Below are 20,484 nucleotides of genomic sequence, written 5' to 3'. Positions count from 1 at the left end.
AAGATGAAGTACATTCACCAGACTCAAGTCTTTTCAGCAAGTTTTTGCATCATTATGAGGCTACTTTACAACCAGGATTCAGGTGCTCCAAGGATTGAGGAGTGAACTCTGAGGAAATATGAGCAAGGATACAGCAGTGCCTCCTTTGCGGAAGTCTTTTACTTACCGACATGCCCCCTTGTTGGATATCTGTTAATTGATTGGACGCTGCAGCTGATCAGACTGATTTGATACATCACAACATCACCAAAGTTTCATACCGGAGTGAAGAGAGATAAATGGATTAAACTCAAGTGTATCACTGCTAGTTTTATAATTGATTTGTTTTATGATTCACTGTCTAGTTAAAATCTGTGTTCACTATCTGGAAAAACAAAAGGACCACTCACAACTTTCTACATTTATTAAAACAGATTTCCCTTCTCTGTGATTTCTCTCATTAACTTTTTTACTGAGAAAATTAAAGTCTTGTCTGTCAGCAAGAAACACTTTTTACATCATTTAATGTCATTTTCATTCAGTCACGAAGCTGATCATTCCTGAGTGTTTCTTCCAAATAGATGACAACATAGTAAACAAGTAAGGAGTCTAACTAAACAGGTCACTACATTGCACTAAAGACACTTTCATCAGGTGCAGTCGGTGCGATGGATCAGCAGGCTTTATTTTCCTTTAAAGCCTGCTCATCCAGACGATCGCACCGACTGCACCTGATGAAAGCAGCTGACCGCTTCATGAGTAAAATCAGCTGATGAAATGTGTGAGTAATAATGCTACTGTGCTAAAAAAAGAAAAAGGTGGAAAAAAGCTAATAAAATGTATGTGGTGTTAAAGGATATCAGAAGATGAAATAAAAAAGAAAGCTTGAAACTGAGTTTAAGTCGGGTTAGATCTTTTCAATTTCCTCTGAAACGTTTAGCCTAATAATTCAAAAGACACTATAATCATATTCTGGGTTATTTAATAGCCCTTTATAATAGGCTACACAATCACAATATCAAGATAATCAAAAAATATAAATGCATTTTGCCAGTAGAAATGATCCTGTGCGTCTGAATAGGACACAGTATAACAACATGTTCTCATCTCAGGGCATCAAATAGACCAACCTACACTTTGGGAGCCTGACCTGATGAGAACGAGGTAGTATAATTTGGTACAGGTCCAACATTTCTACAATGGAAACCCAACAAAGGCGAGTCGAGCCAAAGGGCCTCTGCTCAGACTAGCTTGGTTTGAGGGCGTGCCTGACCCCGCTAGCCGCTTGGCAAGCTTTATGACGCATTTGCATTGTGACGTCACAAGTAAGATGGGAACTCCCTTTGGGCTGGACTTTGGGCTTTTTCACTTTGCAAACCTGTTACATGCACAAAAAAGAGATATAACTCAATATAGGAGAGGGAAAAAGCAGAATACCACCTCTTTAAAGATATCTCCTATTTGGGATATCAATAATCAAAATTAATTTCAAAATATTACATAATTAAATAATGACTAGGCCTATACATAATTCCAGGTTTTACATATAATTATTTTGACAAGTCATAAGTCAAGTCTAAGATACCTATAATGTCACTGAGACCGTTTAAAACTTAAGTTATCTCAAATGGACAATGTAGATATCTTGAATTGTGGGGAATTAAAGAAATCCTGAACTAGAAATATGAAGAATTAAACTGTAGATATCTGAAACCGGAATTACAACTAGTTATAATTCAGCTGCAGATATCTGCAATTCACGGATGTCTACAACAGAACTGTAGATATTTATGAGGAACACATGAATAGTTAAAGTAGTTTGAATTTTAATAGTCAAATTTACAGATATCTTTAATTAGAGCTTTTCTTGCAGCCAGAGAGAGAGAAAAGCAGCTTTTATTACTGTACTTCACAGAGCAAAGCAGCATACAACATCTCTTATTGTACCTGCAAGTCTCTCTGCTACCTAATAGATTTTCTTGCAACAGCTACTGGTGAGAACCAGGTGACAACCGAAAACAACCAGGAAGAGTAGTTCTTCTTCTACAACTTGCTGCTCACCCACTGGCGCCACCTGGTGGCGAAAGTGTACAGCGCATTTCAATGCATACTACTACTGCTACTCAGTTAACACCGCAGCACACGTTAACAACAAGATATTCAAGAAAAGAGCCTCTGTCTACCTATACCAAAACTAAATATAAGATTCCAACTTGAATTTTAAAAACGTGGTAGGGTCCCTTATAGCCTAAAATAAACATGAGCAATATTCTGAAACATGACAATCTCCTGACTAGCAGTTTACCTCTCACACTTTGACTAGTGATGTTGCAGATATCAGTAAAGAATATTCAGTCTAACTCAAGGGCGTGACTTTGTGTTGGGGACGTTTAGGGGCTCATATTAGAGGTGTGACGAAACACTTAGTCCACGAGATGTGATAATGCACAATATTGGAGTCAGGAGAACAAGACAACAAGATACTCCAATACTATTTAAAAGAAATATTCATTGATGAAATAGGCTATTCGATTGGGGGTCCCTGCCCCAAATGTCTTTATTTATATGAAGGGAAACAAAATTCATGTGGCCGGTGACAATTCAGAATATAAAGATATTATCGATTTTTTTAACCTAAGTTACTTTTTTTGGACAAGGCAGATCTGTTTCTTCTCCTATTGTGCAAGTAAACCTCTCTTTTTCTATTTTTTATTTATCATTTTTTGGTACAAGCTAATTATCAGAAAACCTTTAGGAAATACTTTCAAAAAGTGGTGGGAACATGTCTCCAGCGTCCCCAGCATAAATGACACCTATGGTCTAACTAATACATTTTAAAACAGCTTGCCATTGGTAATGCTTATGATCATTTACATGTGATCAGTGAACATCAAACTGGACTAGAAATACAATGCACTAATGTATAGTTTGTCTCCTTCAGTCAGGACCAAATGAACCGAACTACAGGTGTGAAAGCACCCGAAGTTTATGTCAACTGAAGTATCAATAATATTATCAATTATCCACGTTGTTTTCTCGTCTATATAAAATACTTCCGACCGTACCTGACACCACCTAGGTCTGGTCATAACACTCAGTGCGCATCGTGATTTGAATGAACGGACCAATCAGTGTCCGCGCCGGACGGAAGCCGCTGGCTTGCCGTCACTCTTGCCCAATCAGCGCGCGGCACCGTTGTTTGCCTTGCTTTTTGAATTGAGCTCTAACAGGCTGACGCCTTCTCTGGATTACTACGAAGTAGTTAGCCGTCAACAAACGAAAGCAGCCACATTTCGACAATTAGGATTATTTCCACGCTTAAAGGGCAACATGCATTGATACCAGTCTTGATATATAGCGAGAGATGTTACAGATTTGTTGAATTCTTCTTCTCAAGTTAGCTAACAGTTAGATAGCTGATTGAATTGAACCGGTTCAGCAACGAGTTTAGCTGCGCCAGCTTGTCTTTCTGTTGTTCTTTCATCTAACGTTACCACCGACAAAGTTGGTAAGTTTGGTTTAACTTATTTTCATTGTGCTGCTGAAAACGCACCGTACTAGCTAGTTAAGCACTTAAAATTAACAGTTAACGCTCGCTAACGTCTGTTGACGTTCAGCAAAGACAGTTTGGTGCCGTGGTGAAAGCAGCTAACGTTAAGTGAAGTCAGCGTTAACGGGACTAGCGTTAAAAAAAGTGGATAAAGTTGGATACGTTAACGTTACTTCCTGAAAGTTTAGACAGTTGGCCTAATAATTTAATTGTTTTGCCCATTAACTATATTGTACGAAAGAAACGTAACGTTAACGTAATGTTTTGATCTCCATAAACTCATTAAGTTAGTGTGTTATTATTGCTTGTTTGCCGTTTGGACCACAATAACTTTAACGATACAATTTGTGCTCTGTTTTTATGGAACGCGGAATGTAACAGTTAACTTACGTCTAGTTTGACGTAAATTACGCATAAAAATTCCACATTTGTGTCAGAAAATACAGCGTTAGCACGTCGATTTTTTTTGAACCACCAAGTTCAGCCTTCCATGCTATGGGTTAGCGTAAACACACCCAGTCCTTTTTGACTTATTGGCTGCGTTTGGCAGTAGAAACGTTAACTTAGGCCTTCTGTGCTCATGTTTAATAGTGTTTAACGTTTGGACTGCAAAATTTACCTTTACCCATCGGTTATGTAACGTTAAGTGTTTGGGCAGTCCATTTGGATCAGTGTCTTTCTAAACACATTTGGTCTTAAACAGTCAGAACATGAATGGGCAAAAGTTAGATGATTCTTATTAAAGTAAGATGTCAAATATCTTATATAATATTTTTTAACATTTCATACAAGGGATGTTGAGTGGGGAATTGTGTTCTCTCATACAGTGATATCCCTCAGAAACTGAAGTGGAGGCACCCAATTTTAAATTTATGTGTTAACGTGGTATTTTCTGTCGTCTTAAAACATACAAATGTGACACATTAATGTCCACTGTGCCTCGCTTTACCAAAGTTATTACAAATCACAAATATGTTGCTTTCTCTCCCGTTGAATAGTCAGACTTCAACAGTATTTGTGTTTGAAGTCATGCCAAGTTGTGTCTCTTGCCTTTTAGTCTGACAGTTGTCACCCTTCTCCTTTTCTTCCTTCTCTCTCCTCTCTGCCTTGCTGTGTTCTCCCTCTGTGTCTCTGTCTGTTCATTCCCTGTAACTTTTGATAGTTTGGACAGTTTGGTGCCCTCGAGTTCCTGCCATGGCTGACAGTAGCATGGTGACGTTAGGGACAGCGCGGAGTCTGTTGGTGGATTCTTCTGTCTATGATTCGAGGATAGCCGAAACCACCAGGGACCATGTATTTCTGGGCATGGCATGTGAAGATGGGGAAGGTCAGTCTGCAGGGGTCACCATTTTTTTCTTTCTCTCCCTACTGCTTTCTTTAAATATCTCTACATATCCAAAACAAACTGCTGCTGATGTGACCTGCAGCACCATATGTGACCTTCAGTTTCACCAATAGTGTGTTTAAAAAACAAAAAACATCAGGATTCCCCCTTATGTGTGCAAACCACAAAGCCTATACTTTAAGATAAAAACAGACTGCAATGTTACAGATTCAAAAATGCTGTGGAGAAACAGCACCTGACCTGGGGGGAAAAGTAATTGGCACTGTGAGCTAATCATTGTCTTTTACTGTACAGGTACACTAATGCATAACAGCCTTGGGCTGTAGTTTGTGTGTGGTATATGCTAATATTTATTCTGCCCTCATTGATATTAATAATGTGAACATAATGTTAGAAACACCTCTCAGTATAACGCGATACAATTAAACACAAGCCTCCAAAATCACCACCTTTCTAAAACCGTTTGTAGCAGCATTTTAACATCATAACCTGAATGAATGGCTCCAGCATGGTCTGTGTTGTGATCTCCTTTTGAGGGTGTTTGCGCACTGATTACCACAATTAATGTGTCCATACTGACACGAGTCACACTCTCTGATATCACCTGCAAGGATGGATCTCTTGTGATCAGTCTGTATGGGCTTTAATCACATTCCTTGTTAGGCAGTTTTCTCATATTCAGTAATGATAGGTTGTTGATCACACACAGACAGAATTGCATGCGCTGCGTTGTCAAAATGTGCTCATTCTGTCTGTTACAGTCTATCTTTAACAGAGTGTAGAGACAGTGCCTTGTGATACACACACAACAGCCAACAGTTTAAATGTGTAGTCTGTCTGGTTTACTAACAGCATTAAGGTTGGACAGGTAAATTAATCTGCTTGTAAACAGTTTTTGGCTCTACAAGCTTGGTGACAGCGAATACTTGCAGAACTAGCTGGCTAGCTAACTGCTAACACGCAAGACAGTTAGACACTTAGTGTTTCCCCACAGGATTTTAAGAGACTGTGGTGGGTAGGCCTCGGCTCTGGGGGCACATCTCTGTTATCATTAAATCCTGTGGTTGGTTAGTTTGCTTTCACACCACAAGCGAACCACACCAGAGTCCGTTTGTTTGGTCCGGTTTTGGTGCGCACCCGAGTGCAATTGCTGCATTCAAACTCTGGTGCGATTCAGCCGAACAAAATGAGGCAGGTGTGAAAGCACCCTTAGACTAGTCAACAAACTTACAGTAAAACTTCAATTAATAGCAGAGTCCTAAATAGCCGCCTACGTCCTTTACTGGCCGGGGGTCTCATTTATAAACGGTGCGTACGTACAAAACAGAGCTGGAAACGTGTGTACGCCACTTCCCACGCAAAGGTTGTGATCTATAAAAAACAAACTTGACGGGAGAATGTGAACTCTGAACCATGCGTACACACATAAAGAGGAAAAATGAGAAACGGCGACTCACATGGCAGAAGGATGAAACGGTTTGAAATGAATAGGCCTACTATTGTGTAAAATAAATTGAAATATTACCTCTGAGTAGTATAGGCTGAATAAAAAAACACCCGTTTGATTTTTTTCCTTGAAGTGGGCAAAAAAAAACATACTTTAAGATCAGCACACAAAGAACCACATTCAGGATCATAAACACAAACGGAGATATATGTTTCTGCAAAAGAACGCCTCAAATATGTTGTACAGTTTCAGGAATTAATACTTGCATGCATTGCAATTTATTCTCATAAATAAGGTGAATAGGACGACAAATTACATTTATATTGATATCGTTTTCAATGCGTCATTCAAGCAAATAAGAGTGCATAGTTTTATGTAATGTTCTTGTCACATGTTCGTTGCCTTATTGAACCAAACTATGTGCGCCAGCGTGTGGATGTGATGCGCTACTTGTAAAAACTTGTTAAAATATAACACTATTTTATTAAAGAAATCTTTCAGTGTGTGTCATGTATAAAGCAATTTGTACTTTTCTTTTAACTCATTGGCAGCTTCACTAAGTGAGTGGACTGTTTGTGTAGCCTAAATAAATGTTAAATACAAGCGGAATGCATTTGGTTTACTCTCCTTTCAAACGGGGGAATCCAAATTAGTAACTGGGTCATCCCGTCTTGCGCGTGTGTGTCCCCCTCCAGCCAGCGACGTCACTACTCAGGAGGGATCCCCCTTCCTGCAGATCAGTTATAAAGGGGTGGAGCTTCGGTGCCCCCTTTCCCCACCAAACAACATGCTTGACCAAAAAGAACGTCAGTGTCACACTGAGTTAAATTTCATTTTGTAGCTTTATCAGTATTTGCCGCCTTTTCTTCCTGCAGTCAGTACGTGTTAATATAAATGAGGGGCGTTTCCCTCACCATTTATGGGCGTTTGAAGAGTCGGACATAGAGCTCCCTCACATGCGCCACATTTCAAGTTGATTGTGATTTATAAAGAGAATTTGCTTACAGATGTGCGTACGCACAAATCTGAATATTGAATACTGAATAATATTTTTTGACGTACGCCATTTTTGGTTTTTGGGCTTACGTACACGTTTTAGTGAGGATTCTACGCACAGTTTTATAAATGAGATCCCTGGTGTGGGAACACATTTTGACAAAAAAACGCAGGTCCCTATTAAACACCTGGTCTGGTTTTTATGTAAGTTCTCTGGAAGGAAAAAACCTCTTAAACCCCATGGGGTCACCCACTTTAGCTGCTTAGATTGTTAATACAAATATTAATGTTTAAACCTATGATTAATCTGTCAATATGAGCAAGCTACGCATCGTTAGATCAGTTAGGTTCATTTAACGGAAACATCAAGCCCCAAAGTCTGATTGTTATAGATTTACCAGTGTAACCGGCATGGTACGAGAGATGAAAAGAAAAAGAAAAGTGGTGACTCTTGTTACCTTCTGAAGCATTCGTTAAGTCTGAATGTGTCCGTTCCTTGATTATTTATATTCCTTTAGTCTGTAAGGGTCCACCAATCCAAAGAATCAAAACAGCTTTTAATAAAAATGAATCCAAGTTGTGAATCCTGTCATGTGAAGTCCATCGCTCTCTGTCTGCTAATCTCTACCACACTTCTCTCATTCTGCACCCTGTATTTGTTTTTGTTGCTGCCTTCAAAATAAAAGCGCATAAGCCGTCTTTAGGAGCTAGATCAAATGAATGACGTGTATTTGATATTATTGGAGAATTTTTATAAAAGTAATATTGTGTTTGATATAAATAAACTGTTTCATAGTAGCCTATTTCAGTTTTGTGCAAGAGTAATCAAAGGCCTGTCCCGAATATAGGCAGGGTCAATTCAGTGATTTTGGCAAATAAAAGCTCGGGCTATTAATCAAAGTTTTCAGGTATTTTAATTTTCCAATACTGCCAAACTGCACTGGTTTTACAAGATGTCATTTTTGTCCCACTTTCCACCCTGCTGGTTTACATTGGGGCATTAGGAGGGGTTTCCAGTCGAAGTTCACCAAAGTTTAATCCTGCTGATAAACTTGCTAACTGTATTGAGTTTAACATGGTTTTCTGTCAGAAATAATGAGAATTTATTTGTAAATGTTTTTTTAATGTTGGTAGCAGTTGTTAACATGCTGTTTCTAAATACAGTGTGAACCCATATTCTTCTTTTTTTGTGTGGGTATTGAAATGAGCTTTCCACTAAAATGATTATTTGTTGACTTCACACACGTGATCCTCTTCTTTCCAACTATGCAATCTTTATTTTTTTTCTCTCACCTCTCAGTCAGTGATATAGGTATGTTGCCTGGCTTTCAGTCACAATGAAGAAAAACTTGTTACCTCCCATAGAGACAACCTACTTCTTGATCTGTTTCTGTCCCAAGTCTCCTTTTTGTGTCTGTGTCTGTGTCTCCATTCCCCATTCCATTTTCCTCCTTGTTCATGCTGTCTGTTGATCTCCATCTCTCTCAGATGTGCTGCCAAAAGTGGAGACGAGGGTTGTTCTGGTGGGAGAACAGGGCAGAAATGGAGCGCTCGTCAAAGCACTGCAGGTACATCATTCTATTTATTTATTTATTTTTTTTATCCTGAAGGTCCACTGCCTTCTATTAAGGTGGGAGGCCTCTACAGCCTGAGCTAGTCACCATCACTGCTGTTCTTAGTTTGACAAGTAGGACAGTTTTGAAAGACTATACTTGTACTTTTTAGCCTGGGAACCAGATGAATCTCCGAGCTCGTGTTGTATTTGCTTTTGCAGATACATCTGGCCTCTCTCCAATTCAGACGGATTGAGAGAATAACGTCATCATTTAATGAGAATTTATAATATTTTTTCAAGTCTACCTGCCCTATACTTTGCTGTGCATTACTTTATTGACCTGCTGATGTGGTAGTGTCCCCTTCACACCGTCTGACAGACAGAACTGGTTATGACTGTACTGGATGAGCCAAGTGCACCTCTCTTCATCGTAGGTAGAAAACAGAAACTGGTCAGACAGAAATCTCACCACAAATCCACACACGTTAACTTCAGTTCCTCTGATAAAGTGCAGCTCATAGACTCAAACGGAGCCAGTTTGTGTCTCAGTTTTTGGATGTTTATTATGCAAAACTCTCCCAGCTACGTTACCACTCGAGAGAGGGGGGTACTCCGGTGTTGCATTACATTATCAGTTATACATTGTTTTTCAATCCGTGAGTTACATGATGCGATTGAGAGGGTCAGCAAGCCGTATGTGATTGAGGGGACAGATGGGCTGGGACCGCGGGAACAGGTCATGGGCTGAGTAGCCAGCCAGTGATGATAGGCTAACTATAGGAAGAACAGAAGACACGCTCCGTCGGTTCAGTTTATCATTTGCTAAATAACAAGGCCTAAAAGTAAGTCACCAGTTAACCTGTCTTTGGACTGTGGGAGGAAACTGGAGCACTCAGAGAGAATCCACGCAGACATGGGGAGAAGTTTTGGTAAGATTCACATGTACAAGCATGAACACGCATGAACCTGTGTTAGCTCAGATACAGTACAAGACAGTACAGCGAGCGGGAACTTTGAATTATGAATCTTCTTTTCGTTATTTTTACCTCATTACACAGTCAGTGTCAAGTCCAAATGTGCATATATTTTTCCTGCTTGTATTTATCATGTGAACAGATGGAAACATTGTAAGTTAGGACTGGAGCTCGCTACAGAACCAAGAAAACCCCCGGGTTACAAAACTATGTTATAACATTAAGCATAACATCCTGTCAAATGTGGGTTAACGTCTTTCTATCTGTGCGTGTTTGTGTCTGCTCCAGTAAGCAGCATAGTTCTTTGTGTCTTTGAGTTGCACCATGTGAAGGTGATTTGGAGGCGTGGCGGCATACTAAGTGCTGCTGAATTACTTCCTTCTCTCCTCCTGAGCCCTGTCACTTCTGAAGGCTTTCTGCTTAAATCATCTATTTCTCCCCATCAAGCTGCAGCGCAGCCACATCCAAAGATATCTGCCTGTCCAGCTCCTTCACAGTCCTCCCGATTGCCCGCCTGACCGCCCGCCACCAGCGCTCATGCAACCCACAAAGAGCACACACACACACACACACACACACACACACACACACACACACACACACACACCACCATTTCTTCACATGCCCTTCCCTTTCTGTCCTCTTCTTTTCCTCCTCTTCTCCCTCTCAGGGGCTTTGAATTTTTATATTACTTTGTAACAGAAATGTCTTCTCCCCAGCCTACCACCTCTGAAGCCTGATATTTGTTGTAAGTCATTGTCTTTAGACTTTGCAAGGACGCAGACCCCGCCCCATCTCTTCCTCTCCTCCTTCCTGCATCCCTAAACCCAGCCATCCTCTCCTTTGTCCTCATGTGAAGTAAATTTGTCTGAATTTGTCTCTGGCTTTCTCTTTTACTATTTCTTTGTTTCTCATTCTCTCTCAACCTTCTTTCCTTACCCTGTTTTTTTTTTTTTTTTTTTTTTGTTTGTTTTGCTCTCTTCCTTTCAAATGCCAGTGTTTGACATCCACCTCCTGCTGGTTGGTTTTTACAGGCCATCAGAGTAATGGAGGTACCAGTGGTAAAGATAAGACAAGGCGAGGCGGGTGCCGAAGAGAAAATGATGATAAAATCTATAGTCAATATGGTACAGTACAATGTCTGTCTCTCTGTGTGACTGACACGTGGTTGGGAACTTTGTGCTGCATGCATCTTAATTCACACTGTGTACTCACTCAATCATTGTGCATGGCAAAGTCATTGATGGTGAATTGATTTGTGGGTGAACATTAAAAATATGTGATATAATGCTTGATATCTGGATTGCTCTTTAATGGACATTTGCATTCAAATGTCAACGCAAGTTTCTAGCCCGAGGAGTAACATTAAAGTCACTTAAAAGGCTTTCTACCGACCTTCATGGCATTTGAAAATGGCCACTTTCTGTTTCCAGCTGTTAACAGAGTTGCAAAAAGTCCCATGAAAAGCAGTTGGCGCGCACAATATTTCATTAGACAGGTCTTGGAGTGTGATCAACAGCAATGCACCTAAGAAGCTTTGAGTTTTTTAAATGTCATCTCCTGTTAAAGAAATGGCTGAACATTTTGCCAAATGTAAATTTGCTTTCTGTGTGTGAGATGTGAAGATTAAACTTATGTGTATGAAAAACCTAGGTTTGAATAACGGCAGACTAATTGCACATGACCCCTCTGACATTTCTGGACTACTCCTAAATTGTGGTCAGACAAGAAAATTCAAAACCTGAGAAAACTGGTGAATGCAGCAAGTTCTCCTAAATCACTTTGAGTGGTACTTGCATGAGGCCCAATGTTTTCAAGCGAACATGTCAGTTCCAAACAGCACCGAGCTAGCGATTAGCTGGTGAATAGAGTAAATAGAGCAAATATGTTTGACAGGACTTGTTGGAAACTAAAACAGCTAAACGGAGAATGAACATTGGACTGATGTTTCTCAGCATAACAACTTAATAACGCCATAATATATCAAACATATGCGATGTTTAGGATGTTGTGGAGTTCTGTCTCCAAATGGCTAAACCTAATGTCGCTTTAAAAATGAAACTGTGTTTTTGTAGGAAAGAGATAGACTGACATTGTTGCTTTTGGTCTTTTCATGGGATTTGTTGACAGTAAGGAAAATCTAAAACAATTCCAGTGTTCTTAAAATTTAAAGTTGCGTTACAGAGAACATCTGATTATACTAACAAGGCTAACGAGCCTCCATGGTAATTTGCTGATAAATTATGCACGTCTGAATGTTCTACGAACTGCCCCATTACTCCTTAATGTGATTTTTTTCTTTTTTTTTTTTTTTTCATTTCATTTCCTTCCTCAGGACATCAACACCCCATGCATAATTACAGACAGAGTCCAAGAGTTTGGAGATGGAGAGAACACTGATTTTGAGACGGTGTTCATCCTCACAGACTTTGATTCTCCCGACTACAGCTACCTCTACAAACGCGACAACCGCATTGTTGGCCCTCCTGTTGTGCTGCACTGTGCCGCGAAGGAGGAAGTAAGCAATTGATTCGTATCATATTTATTTTAAGCAAAAGATCTGGGGCATGAAATGTGTCAGACACTACAGAGCACATTTTGTCACTACCTGAGAAGTGATGCCACAGATGTATTTGGGTGGTACTTCATACTCTAGCACGATAGTGACTTAGAACATACTGCTATGGGTTCCAGACTTCAGGCAGTGATCGACCGATGCCCAATATTGCTGTCAATTCCCTTAAATTAAAACTGAAAACACATACAGCATGGTAGTGTACTGAGACAAGCGTCCAAATACTTCTGCCTTCTGTACATGCAAGTTTGGACTGCAGTGCCGAGCATCATAAAGAAATATATTTCTTGAAAACGGGGGGAAATTGTGTTGTGCCATTCTGCAGTTTTTCACCCCTGTCATGCATTTATCTGGCACTATTTATGGTAAAGCTTCGGTGCAAGAATGATATAAAAAGTAGGGTTGGGCCGGTAGACGATTCCATCGTCCATTGCCGATGGCTGACAGATATCACAATGTTGAGCTGGCATCGTGAAGGTCCATTTGAGAGAACGTTTATTATTGAGAATTTGTTTTAATAAGCTTTGGCAACGATGTGTTGTATGCAGTCATGCCAATAAAGCCAATTCAGGTAAACCGAGTTAACACACCTCTTTCTGTACATGGCTATGGAGCAACCGGAGCCATGGAATAGCCTACAGCACAGCAATTAGGAGTCTGTGGCAGAAAAACCTAAGAAGCGTCCAAGAAAAGTTTCTGTTATGTTTTTATTGCACTGATTTTTCTTGTTTTCTTCCATGCCCACAGCCCCTACCATTTTCATGTCGTCCTCTCTACTGCACCACCATGCTTAACCTGTCGCTGTGTTTCACGGGATTCAGAAACAAAGAGGAAATGGTGAGTTTATTAACTTTACATTATTTAACTTGAACTTTTTTTTTGGAGGGATGATAACTTATGTTCTGTGTAGGGGTGTCACTAGTGACGATTAGATTTTTGATGTAAAAAAATGTTTTCAGCATCTGCCAGAGCAATTAAAACGTGACTTTGGTTCCCAGGCTATGCCGTTGTTAGCCTAGCGTTGTTAACCCAGCAATGGTCATGGTCTCAACTTGAAAAGTGCAGCTGCGTGTTACCATGAAGCTCTGCCATGTCGTCTTTGAAGCGTTTTTTTACCTTTTTTTTTTTTTTTTGGGATCACGCTGGACATGTGCAAGAATGCAGGGGTGAAGAGAAAAAAAAATACTGGGAGAATCGTAGACCCTGCGTTTGATTTTGAAGGTTGAAATCAAATACTTGTTTTGATTTTATTTTTTTGATTTTATTTTTTTTTATTAACAAAATTTTGGCACCCCTAGTTTGTTCTCAGGCCTTCTTCCTTGGAAGATTTGTGTTGTTGATAGCACACAGGCTTTTCTAAAATATCATTCCAGTTGATTTAGTATGCTTATTGTAGTGAAACACTTACAAATGGGCTTTTTCCATGGCACATCATGGCAAAGGGTTTTACTTTGATGAGTTGAAGATGTGCTTGTTTGCAGAAGACGCAGTAAGAGCCTTTTGCCTATCGAGTGTAATAGCTTGGTTCGGGATGTTGTGGTGCATCTCAGTAAAGAAGACATCTGTCCACTGCAGATGCCCTGTCCATAACCTGGACAAGTAACTAGTCTAAATATGTTTTGGTATATTTTAACATCAAATAAAAAGTGTGTTAATTTAGTAGATTGCATACCACTAGTATAATAATAATAATAATTTTCATGTTGGACAATACAGCAGTTTCCTTTCCTGTGGTTTGTTTTCATTTATTAAATCCTTGTTTAAAGAAAATTGGTCTACGTTGTGGTTCACCTCTAATTTGTCTGAAAAGTGAAGCCAAGCAGAATGAACTCAATCTGCATTATTTTTTAACGACCAGCAGGGGGCGACTCCTGCACCCGGTTCCATTAGAAATGATGGTAAAATGACCCTACTTCTCACCTTTTTTATTACCTCAGTAAACACTTTAAAATGAGTTTGTGGTCTCAGTCGCTAGTTTCATGTCTTCAAAACAGCATGATGTTCATTTAGTAAATTATGGTCCTGTTTAGGTGGAAATGGTCAATAAAGCAGAGTATGCTGTAGGGCGGGAATACCTTGTGATTTTATGACAACCTGTCAGTCAGGACAGAGGCGGCTCCTATACGCTGCTCTGTGTACATTTATCCAGTGCCGTTGAAAATTATTATTATTAAAAAAATATATAATTTGAACTATGATTACATATTTGTTTTGTTTTTAAATGTCAGGGATGTGTTTTAATAAGCGGTTATAACACAATAACGGATAAATCACACAAATCTGATAAATGACAACTTTTGAAGGGAGGAACAGTAAAAAATGTATTGGGGATTAATAATAAGCTTCAAACCCACTGGCCCGCAGGGACCAGTTGTAATGAAGTTTAACGTTAAGCCCTGGCAATAAAGATGGAGATGAAGATGTCGGTGAGTCATTTCACCACATCCTTTTGGATGAAAGCCCCGCAGCATCCTTCCCTCGCCACGGATGGAGCCGAGGCGGAGAGTGTTTCTGATGGCAAACATGGTGTTGCTTATAGACAGCAGAGTCAACAGAGAGAGATACTCCTGAAGTTGATATGGTGCATGGTTTTAGATAGATAGATAGATACTTTATTTATCCTGAGGGAAATTCAAGTAGGTTCAAGGTTTTCAGACCTGGGCTAGCTTCTCTTTAGCATAGAGAAAGTAAGAGAACTTTTAACTGCACTGCAAACATAGACTGTATATAAGAAGTGGACGTAGTCATCGTGACGTCACCCGTTGGTTTGTGGACTGCCATTTTGAAGCCTCGAGTTTGGCCGACAGGGCGCCGCCATGTTGAGTTTTTGCATCCAGGAAGTGCCCAGAAGTGACCATATTTGGACGAGACGGTGGCGCTAAGGGCCGTGTGCGGAGCTAACTAGCTTGCTTAGCTAGGTGCAACTGTAACTCACGTTAACTGTCATTTTAACAGGGCTGATAACTTTGTCTAGCAAACAACAGGCTTAAAACTAAATGTACTCACCAGAGAAAATGAACAGCCGACTCCTGATAAGCTTTTTCAATGGCGCTGGTTAAATTTTATACAGTGCCATGGGAGTCTAGCCTGATTGACAGGTCGCCATGGTAACGACTTGTCAATCATAGATTATCCCGCCCTGAAGCATACTCTGTGTTATGGTCTATTATAAAATAAATGGGACCATAATTTACTAAATGAACATCATGCTGTGTTGAAGAAGACTTGAAACTAGTGACTGAGACCATAAACTCATCAGGAAAGTGTTTACTGTGATAATTATTCAGCTGAGAAGTAGGGTCATTTTCCCATCATTTCTAATTCAGCCGAACTTCTTTTTGCAACCAGAAGAGTCGCCCCCTGCTGGGCATTCAATAGAATGCCGGTTTCAAGCTTCCCGCTTGACTACAAACTACAGCATCAAAATGTCCATAAAGTTGAATCAACACCTCCAAAGCGGTTTATAAAACATTAAAACCTTCATGAAAGCTGATTTTACTGTATTTATTTCAGGTAGTTTATCTTTTCTACACTGGCAATTAAGTGTATGTTGGCCGATAAGTAACTAGAAATAGTGTCATATGTGTGCCATTTGTCACAAAATAGTTCTGTGCAAGTCTCTGCTTATTACTGTATAATGTTAGTATAACACATTTCCAACCAATGCCTCATACATGGTATATGTGGCATTTAGAAATTCTACTTGGCTTGATGACGCTATCTAATCTGGTACCATAATACTCTCAGATATTCAGAGTGACTAATTAACTAGGCTATCTGTTAATTAATTCAAATAATAATAAATTAATGAACTTTTAACAATAGAATAAAGCCAGTGGCATAGCAAAGTGTCTCTTCCACCTTGATATTAATATCCCACTTTGTGCTAAGCTTGTGTTTGCTGTTTTTGTTTTCCATGTAGAAGAAATTGGTGAATCTTGTTCATCACATGGGGGGGACAATACGGAAAGACTTCAGCACTAAGGTTACTCATCTCATCGCCTACTCCACTCATGGAGAGAAATACAGGGTTTGTACTTTTTTGTTTACTCTGATCTTGGAATCTTTTTACTCTGTGTGTGTACCTGACATTAATACAAAAAAGTGCACAAAATAAACAACCAAAAAACCCTTCTGCCCTTCTTCTTTCCGCTTCTCGCATGAATGCTTCTTCTTCGTGAGTAGTCTTACAGTCAAGCAGTCATGGCAGATAGTGGAAGAGATACTGCCCCCAGCACTTCCTGTAGTGCATTGCAGTTAGAAATAAACAGCCAGAAATTTTCTTAAGAAGAAGATTGCTATCTTTCCCTTAAAGATCCTCTCTGTAACGATGCGTCGACAGTGAAATTTTACGTCTACGAATCTTTATAGTCGACGTCAATTACGTCGACTAATCGTTGCAGCCCTAGTAGGCTGGACAATATTGTTAAAAATGTATACCAACATTTTATCCAATGCTTTTAATGCGCTCTTAGAAACGTTTACTACAAGTGAAAGAAGAGATCATTATGAAAATGGAAGGACTCAATATGAGAATCCACCACTCATCTTCTGATTGTGTAGCACGTTCACCCTCTCTGGTTGAAGAAACAGAATGAGCAGGAAAGTTCCTCCCATCCTAGCCTGAATCCCAGTGTCTGGGTTTAATGTCAGAAACTGGTAATTTAATTTCCAGTTGGATCCTAAAAGTTCAACACATGACATACTCGTTAGGGAGACATAGGATGGATGGATGGATAAATGGGGCAGCAATATTTTTATCGATTAATCTAACTATAATTTATTCATTAGTCAATTAGTATAACAAGTCATCCAAAATAAATATCAAAAACTTGTCTGATTCAATATTTTATTCAATCATCCTAAAAAGTCTTTCTGTAGATTCGGCAGTGATGCTGTTGTGAATGTCAATGAGCATGAGACGCAGGCCTGTAGTCACGCATGTGGGAATAGCTTAAAGTTTCAATGCTTTCCCGAGGTATTTGGTGTGGGGGTTGGGAAAGAAAATGTTATATTTTGCCAAAAGAAATTATGAAACTTCACATTATTTTGGACCCTATTGTGAGACCACGTCAGAAAAAATATTGGTCATACTAGTCTCACCTGTCGTAGGCGAGGTTTTTTAGCTGCAGCTTGAGCTCCATGAGAATCCCTGAGTGACACTGGGTGATCAGGAGTAACAGAAACAGATTGTTGTACTGTGAGCACTGACAGCTGTTTAAAGGTTTTTATAGTGATAAATTAGCAGATAAATGTCATGCCCCTTCTGCCTGTTATGTTACCCTCTGTCTACCTCATGGTCGCACTGTTTATTCATTTGTGTTTTCTTGTCCTCCTCTCTTTACAATGTCTTATTGTGACCTCAGCTGGCGGTGTGCATGGGGACGCCCATCCTTACTCCATCATGGATTCAAAAGGCCTGGGAGAGAAGAGATGATGTGTAAGTTGAAAATCCTTGAAGGAAGCCTATGTACCATGTCCCGCTGAAACTGTAAGCCATTTTTATTCATGTTTATTATAAAAGGTATTGATGCAAGATTTTTGAGACCGATATCTATATTGATATTTGAGAGTTGAGCAAATCTGATGGATAGATTGTTTATTGTCCTCAAAGGAAATTTGTCGGTCTGTACAGAGCCTCCCATAAATACATAGGTTCAACAACATAACATCGGGCGGCTGTGGCTCAGGAGGTAGAGCGGGTTGGCTGTTAATCGGAAGGTCGGCGGTTCGATCCCTGGCTCCCCCTGGTTGCGTGTCGAAGTGTCCTTGGGCAAGATACTGAACCCTGATTTGCCGGCTATTCCGCTATTCTGTATGAGTGAGTGTGAATGTTAGTTTCCGTTTGAGCACTTAGGCTCAGTGAATGTGTGTGACTGGTGAATGCAGATGTAGTGTAAAAGCGCTTTGAGTGGTCGAAAATAAGTAAACAAGTACGGAGCATTTACATTTACAACATGAAAGACATCAGATACATCCACAGCAGCATTTGTGCACGTCAGTGGTTTTTTGTTCAAAGCTCACTTCTGGATAATTGTTATTTTGATAAAAGTAATTTAACATGTGAAATTATTTCATGGTGATATTGACAGTTTAATTTAATACTTCAAGTACATTTTCATGATTGATGATGACAAAGTAACCTCTCCAATACAGGAATTTAGGGCTGAACCCTTTTGGGGAAAAGAAATCTAATGGCGATATATGATAAGTTTTACATCAATATTATCATTTTCATTGTAAAATGATAATAGTGTGATTTTTGAAGGTATTGGTACCAAACAAAGATGTTTTTCTGTTGTCTGTAGAATATGATGTGGAGGCCAGGACATCTCTGTAGCACGACACTATTTAATATAAAATGGCATTTTTACACATTGTAAACCTTTTACAAATATTGCACTTCCTGTGATTTGAAAAATTGCTGTAGACCATATTGTGATGGTGTGGTCTTAGATTATTTACTTCAGTAAAAATACTGAGTACTTCTTCCACCACTGCTTGTGTGAAGTTCCTCCAGTGGAAAAGGAATTCTGACTAAGATGTATTGAACAGGACGTTCTATAGTGATGAATAAACCCATCAGTGCTCTCTCTGGTGGACAATCTAATAGCAATCCTGTTTCTAAAATGTCTTTGACATTTATGTACTACAACGTCTTGTTGCTTATTCACCAATATGCTAATACAGATAAACATTATTATGATGGTGTATAGTACTGTAGTTTTTCATTTTCGTGGTTTGATGGTAACCTTGTTTCTCCCACCTTCTGGTTTTAAGGTACTTCCATGCAGGAGAAGAGGACTTCCGAACAGAGTTCAAAGTGCCTCCATTCCAGGACTGCATCCTCAGTTTTTTAGGTTTCTCAGATGAGGACAAGGCCAACATGGAGGAGAGGACTCGCAAACACGGTCAGCGCTGCAGCATATAGGGATCTGTCATTGTTTCTCTGCAGCAGTTTCTGTGGGTTTATTTTTGTTTGGCTGTAGTTCTGTCCACTTGAAGGAAGCTAGTTAGCCAGACATGCTAACATTAGTGGCTTACAGGTGCACTTCATGCAGTTCCTACACTTGCACTTTTGTATTTTTTTAAAAAGTGATAGAAAATAACATTAACATAAGTATTAGTCTTTCATGTTGGGAAAAGCCCAAAGCTTGACAGACCTAGTTACATTTGTTAAGCTATGATTAGGCTGTGGCTGTTTGTAAAAGGTGTGTGTGTGTGTGTGTATGTATATATATGTGAGGAAAATAAGATTATAAATAATATTTGAACACCCTGCTGTTTTGCAAGTTCTCACACTTAGAAATCATGGAGGGGTCTGAAATTGTCGTCGTAGGTGCATGTCCACTGTGAGAGACATAATCTAAAAAAGAAAAATCCAGAAATCACAATGTATGATTTTTTTAACTATTTATTTGTATGATACAGCTGCAAATAAGTATTTGAACACCTGTCTATCAGCTAGAATTCTTACTCTCAAAGTCTACCTTCAAAATGTCCACCTCCACTCCATTTATTATCCTAAATTAGATGCACCTGCTTGAGGTCGTTAGCTGCATAAAGACACCTGTCCACCCCATACAATCAGTAAGAATCCAACTACTAACATGGCCAAGACCAAAGAGCTGTCCAAAGACACTAGAGACAAAATTGTACACCTCCACAAGGCTGGAAAGGGCTACGGGGAAATTGCCAAGCAGCTTGGTGAAAGAAGGTCCACTGTTGGAGCAATCATTAGAAAATGGAAGAAGCTAAACATGACAGTCAATCTCCCTCGGACCGGGGCTCCATGCAAGATCTCACCTCGTGGGGTCTCAATGATCCTAAGAAAGGTGAGAAATCAGCCCAGAACTACACGGGAGGAGCTGGTCAATGACCTGAAAAGAGCTGGGACCACCGTTTCCAAGGTTACTGTTGGTAATACACTAAGACGTCATGGTTTGAAATCACGCATGGCACGGAAGGTTCCCCTGCTTAAACCTGCACATGTCAAGGCCCGTCTTCAGTTTGCCAATGACCATTTGGATGATCCAGAGGAGTCATGGGAGAAAGTCATGTGG

General features: G+C 39.7%; 2 protein-coding genes across 8 annotated transcripts in view; one reads left to right on the top strand and one right to left on the bottom strand.

Annotated features, from left to right (window-relative positions):
• Positions 1–172, bottom strand: part of LOC123971312 (replication factor C subunit 4-like) — a 9,692-nt gene extending 9,520 nt beyond the window's left edge. The window contains exon 1 of the mRNA XM_046050031.1: positions 167–172. Within this exon, the coding sequence (XP_045905987.1) occupies positions 167–172 (6 nt within the window). The remainder of the gene's footprint in view (positions 1–166) is intronic.
• A 3,009-nt stretch (positions 173–3,181) lies between these two features.
• The window catches only part of ect2 (epithelial cell transforming 2), a 56,252-nt gene continuing 38,949 nt past the window's right edge, over positions 3,182–20,484 (top strand). For 4 of the 7 annotated variants that reach the window (XM_046050367.1, XM_046050363.1, XM_046050366.1 and 1 more), the window contains exons 1-9: positions 3,182–3,487; positions 4,692–4,856; positions 8,806–8,885; positions 10,881–10,973; positions 12,182–12,364; positions 13,169–13,258; positions 16,344–16,451; positions 17,788–17,861; positions 19,202–19,332. In XM_046050367.1, coding sequence (XP_045906323.1) covers positions 4,724–4,856; positions 8,806–8,885; positions 10,881–10,973; positions 12,182–12,364; positions 13,169–13,258; positions 16,344–16,451; positions 17,788–17,861; positions 19,202–19,332 — 892 coding nt within the window. In that variant the 5' untranslated portion in view covers positions 3,182–3,487; positions 4,692–4,723. The remainder of the gene's footprint in view (positions 3,488–4,691; positions 4,857–8,805; positions 8,886–10,880; positions 10,974–12,181; positions 12,365–13,168; positions 13,259–16,343; positions 16,452–17,787; positions 17,862–19,201; positions 19,333–20,484) is intronic. The other 3 variants (XM_046050365.1, XM_046050362.1, XM_046050368.1) reach the window with 2 other exon arrangements.

This window comes from Micropterus dolomieu, linkage group LG05, assembly GCF_021292245.1.
Source record: "Micropterus dolomieu isolate WLL.071019.BEF.003 ecotype Adirondacks linkage group LG05, ASM2129224v1, whole genome shotgun sequence".
Taxonomy (NCBI): domain Eukaryota; kingdom Metazoa; phylum Chordata; class Actinopteri; order Centrarchiformes; family Centrarchidae; genus Micropterus; species Micropterus dolomieu.
This window is presented reverse-complemented; position numbering and strand designations above follow the sequence as displayed.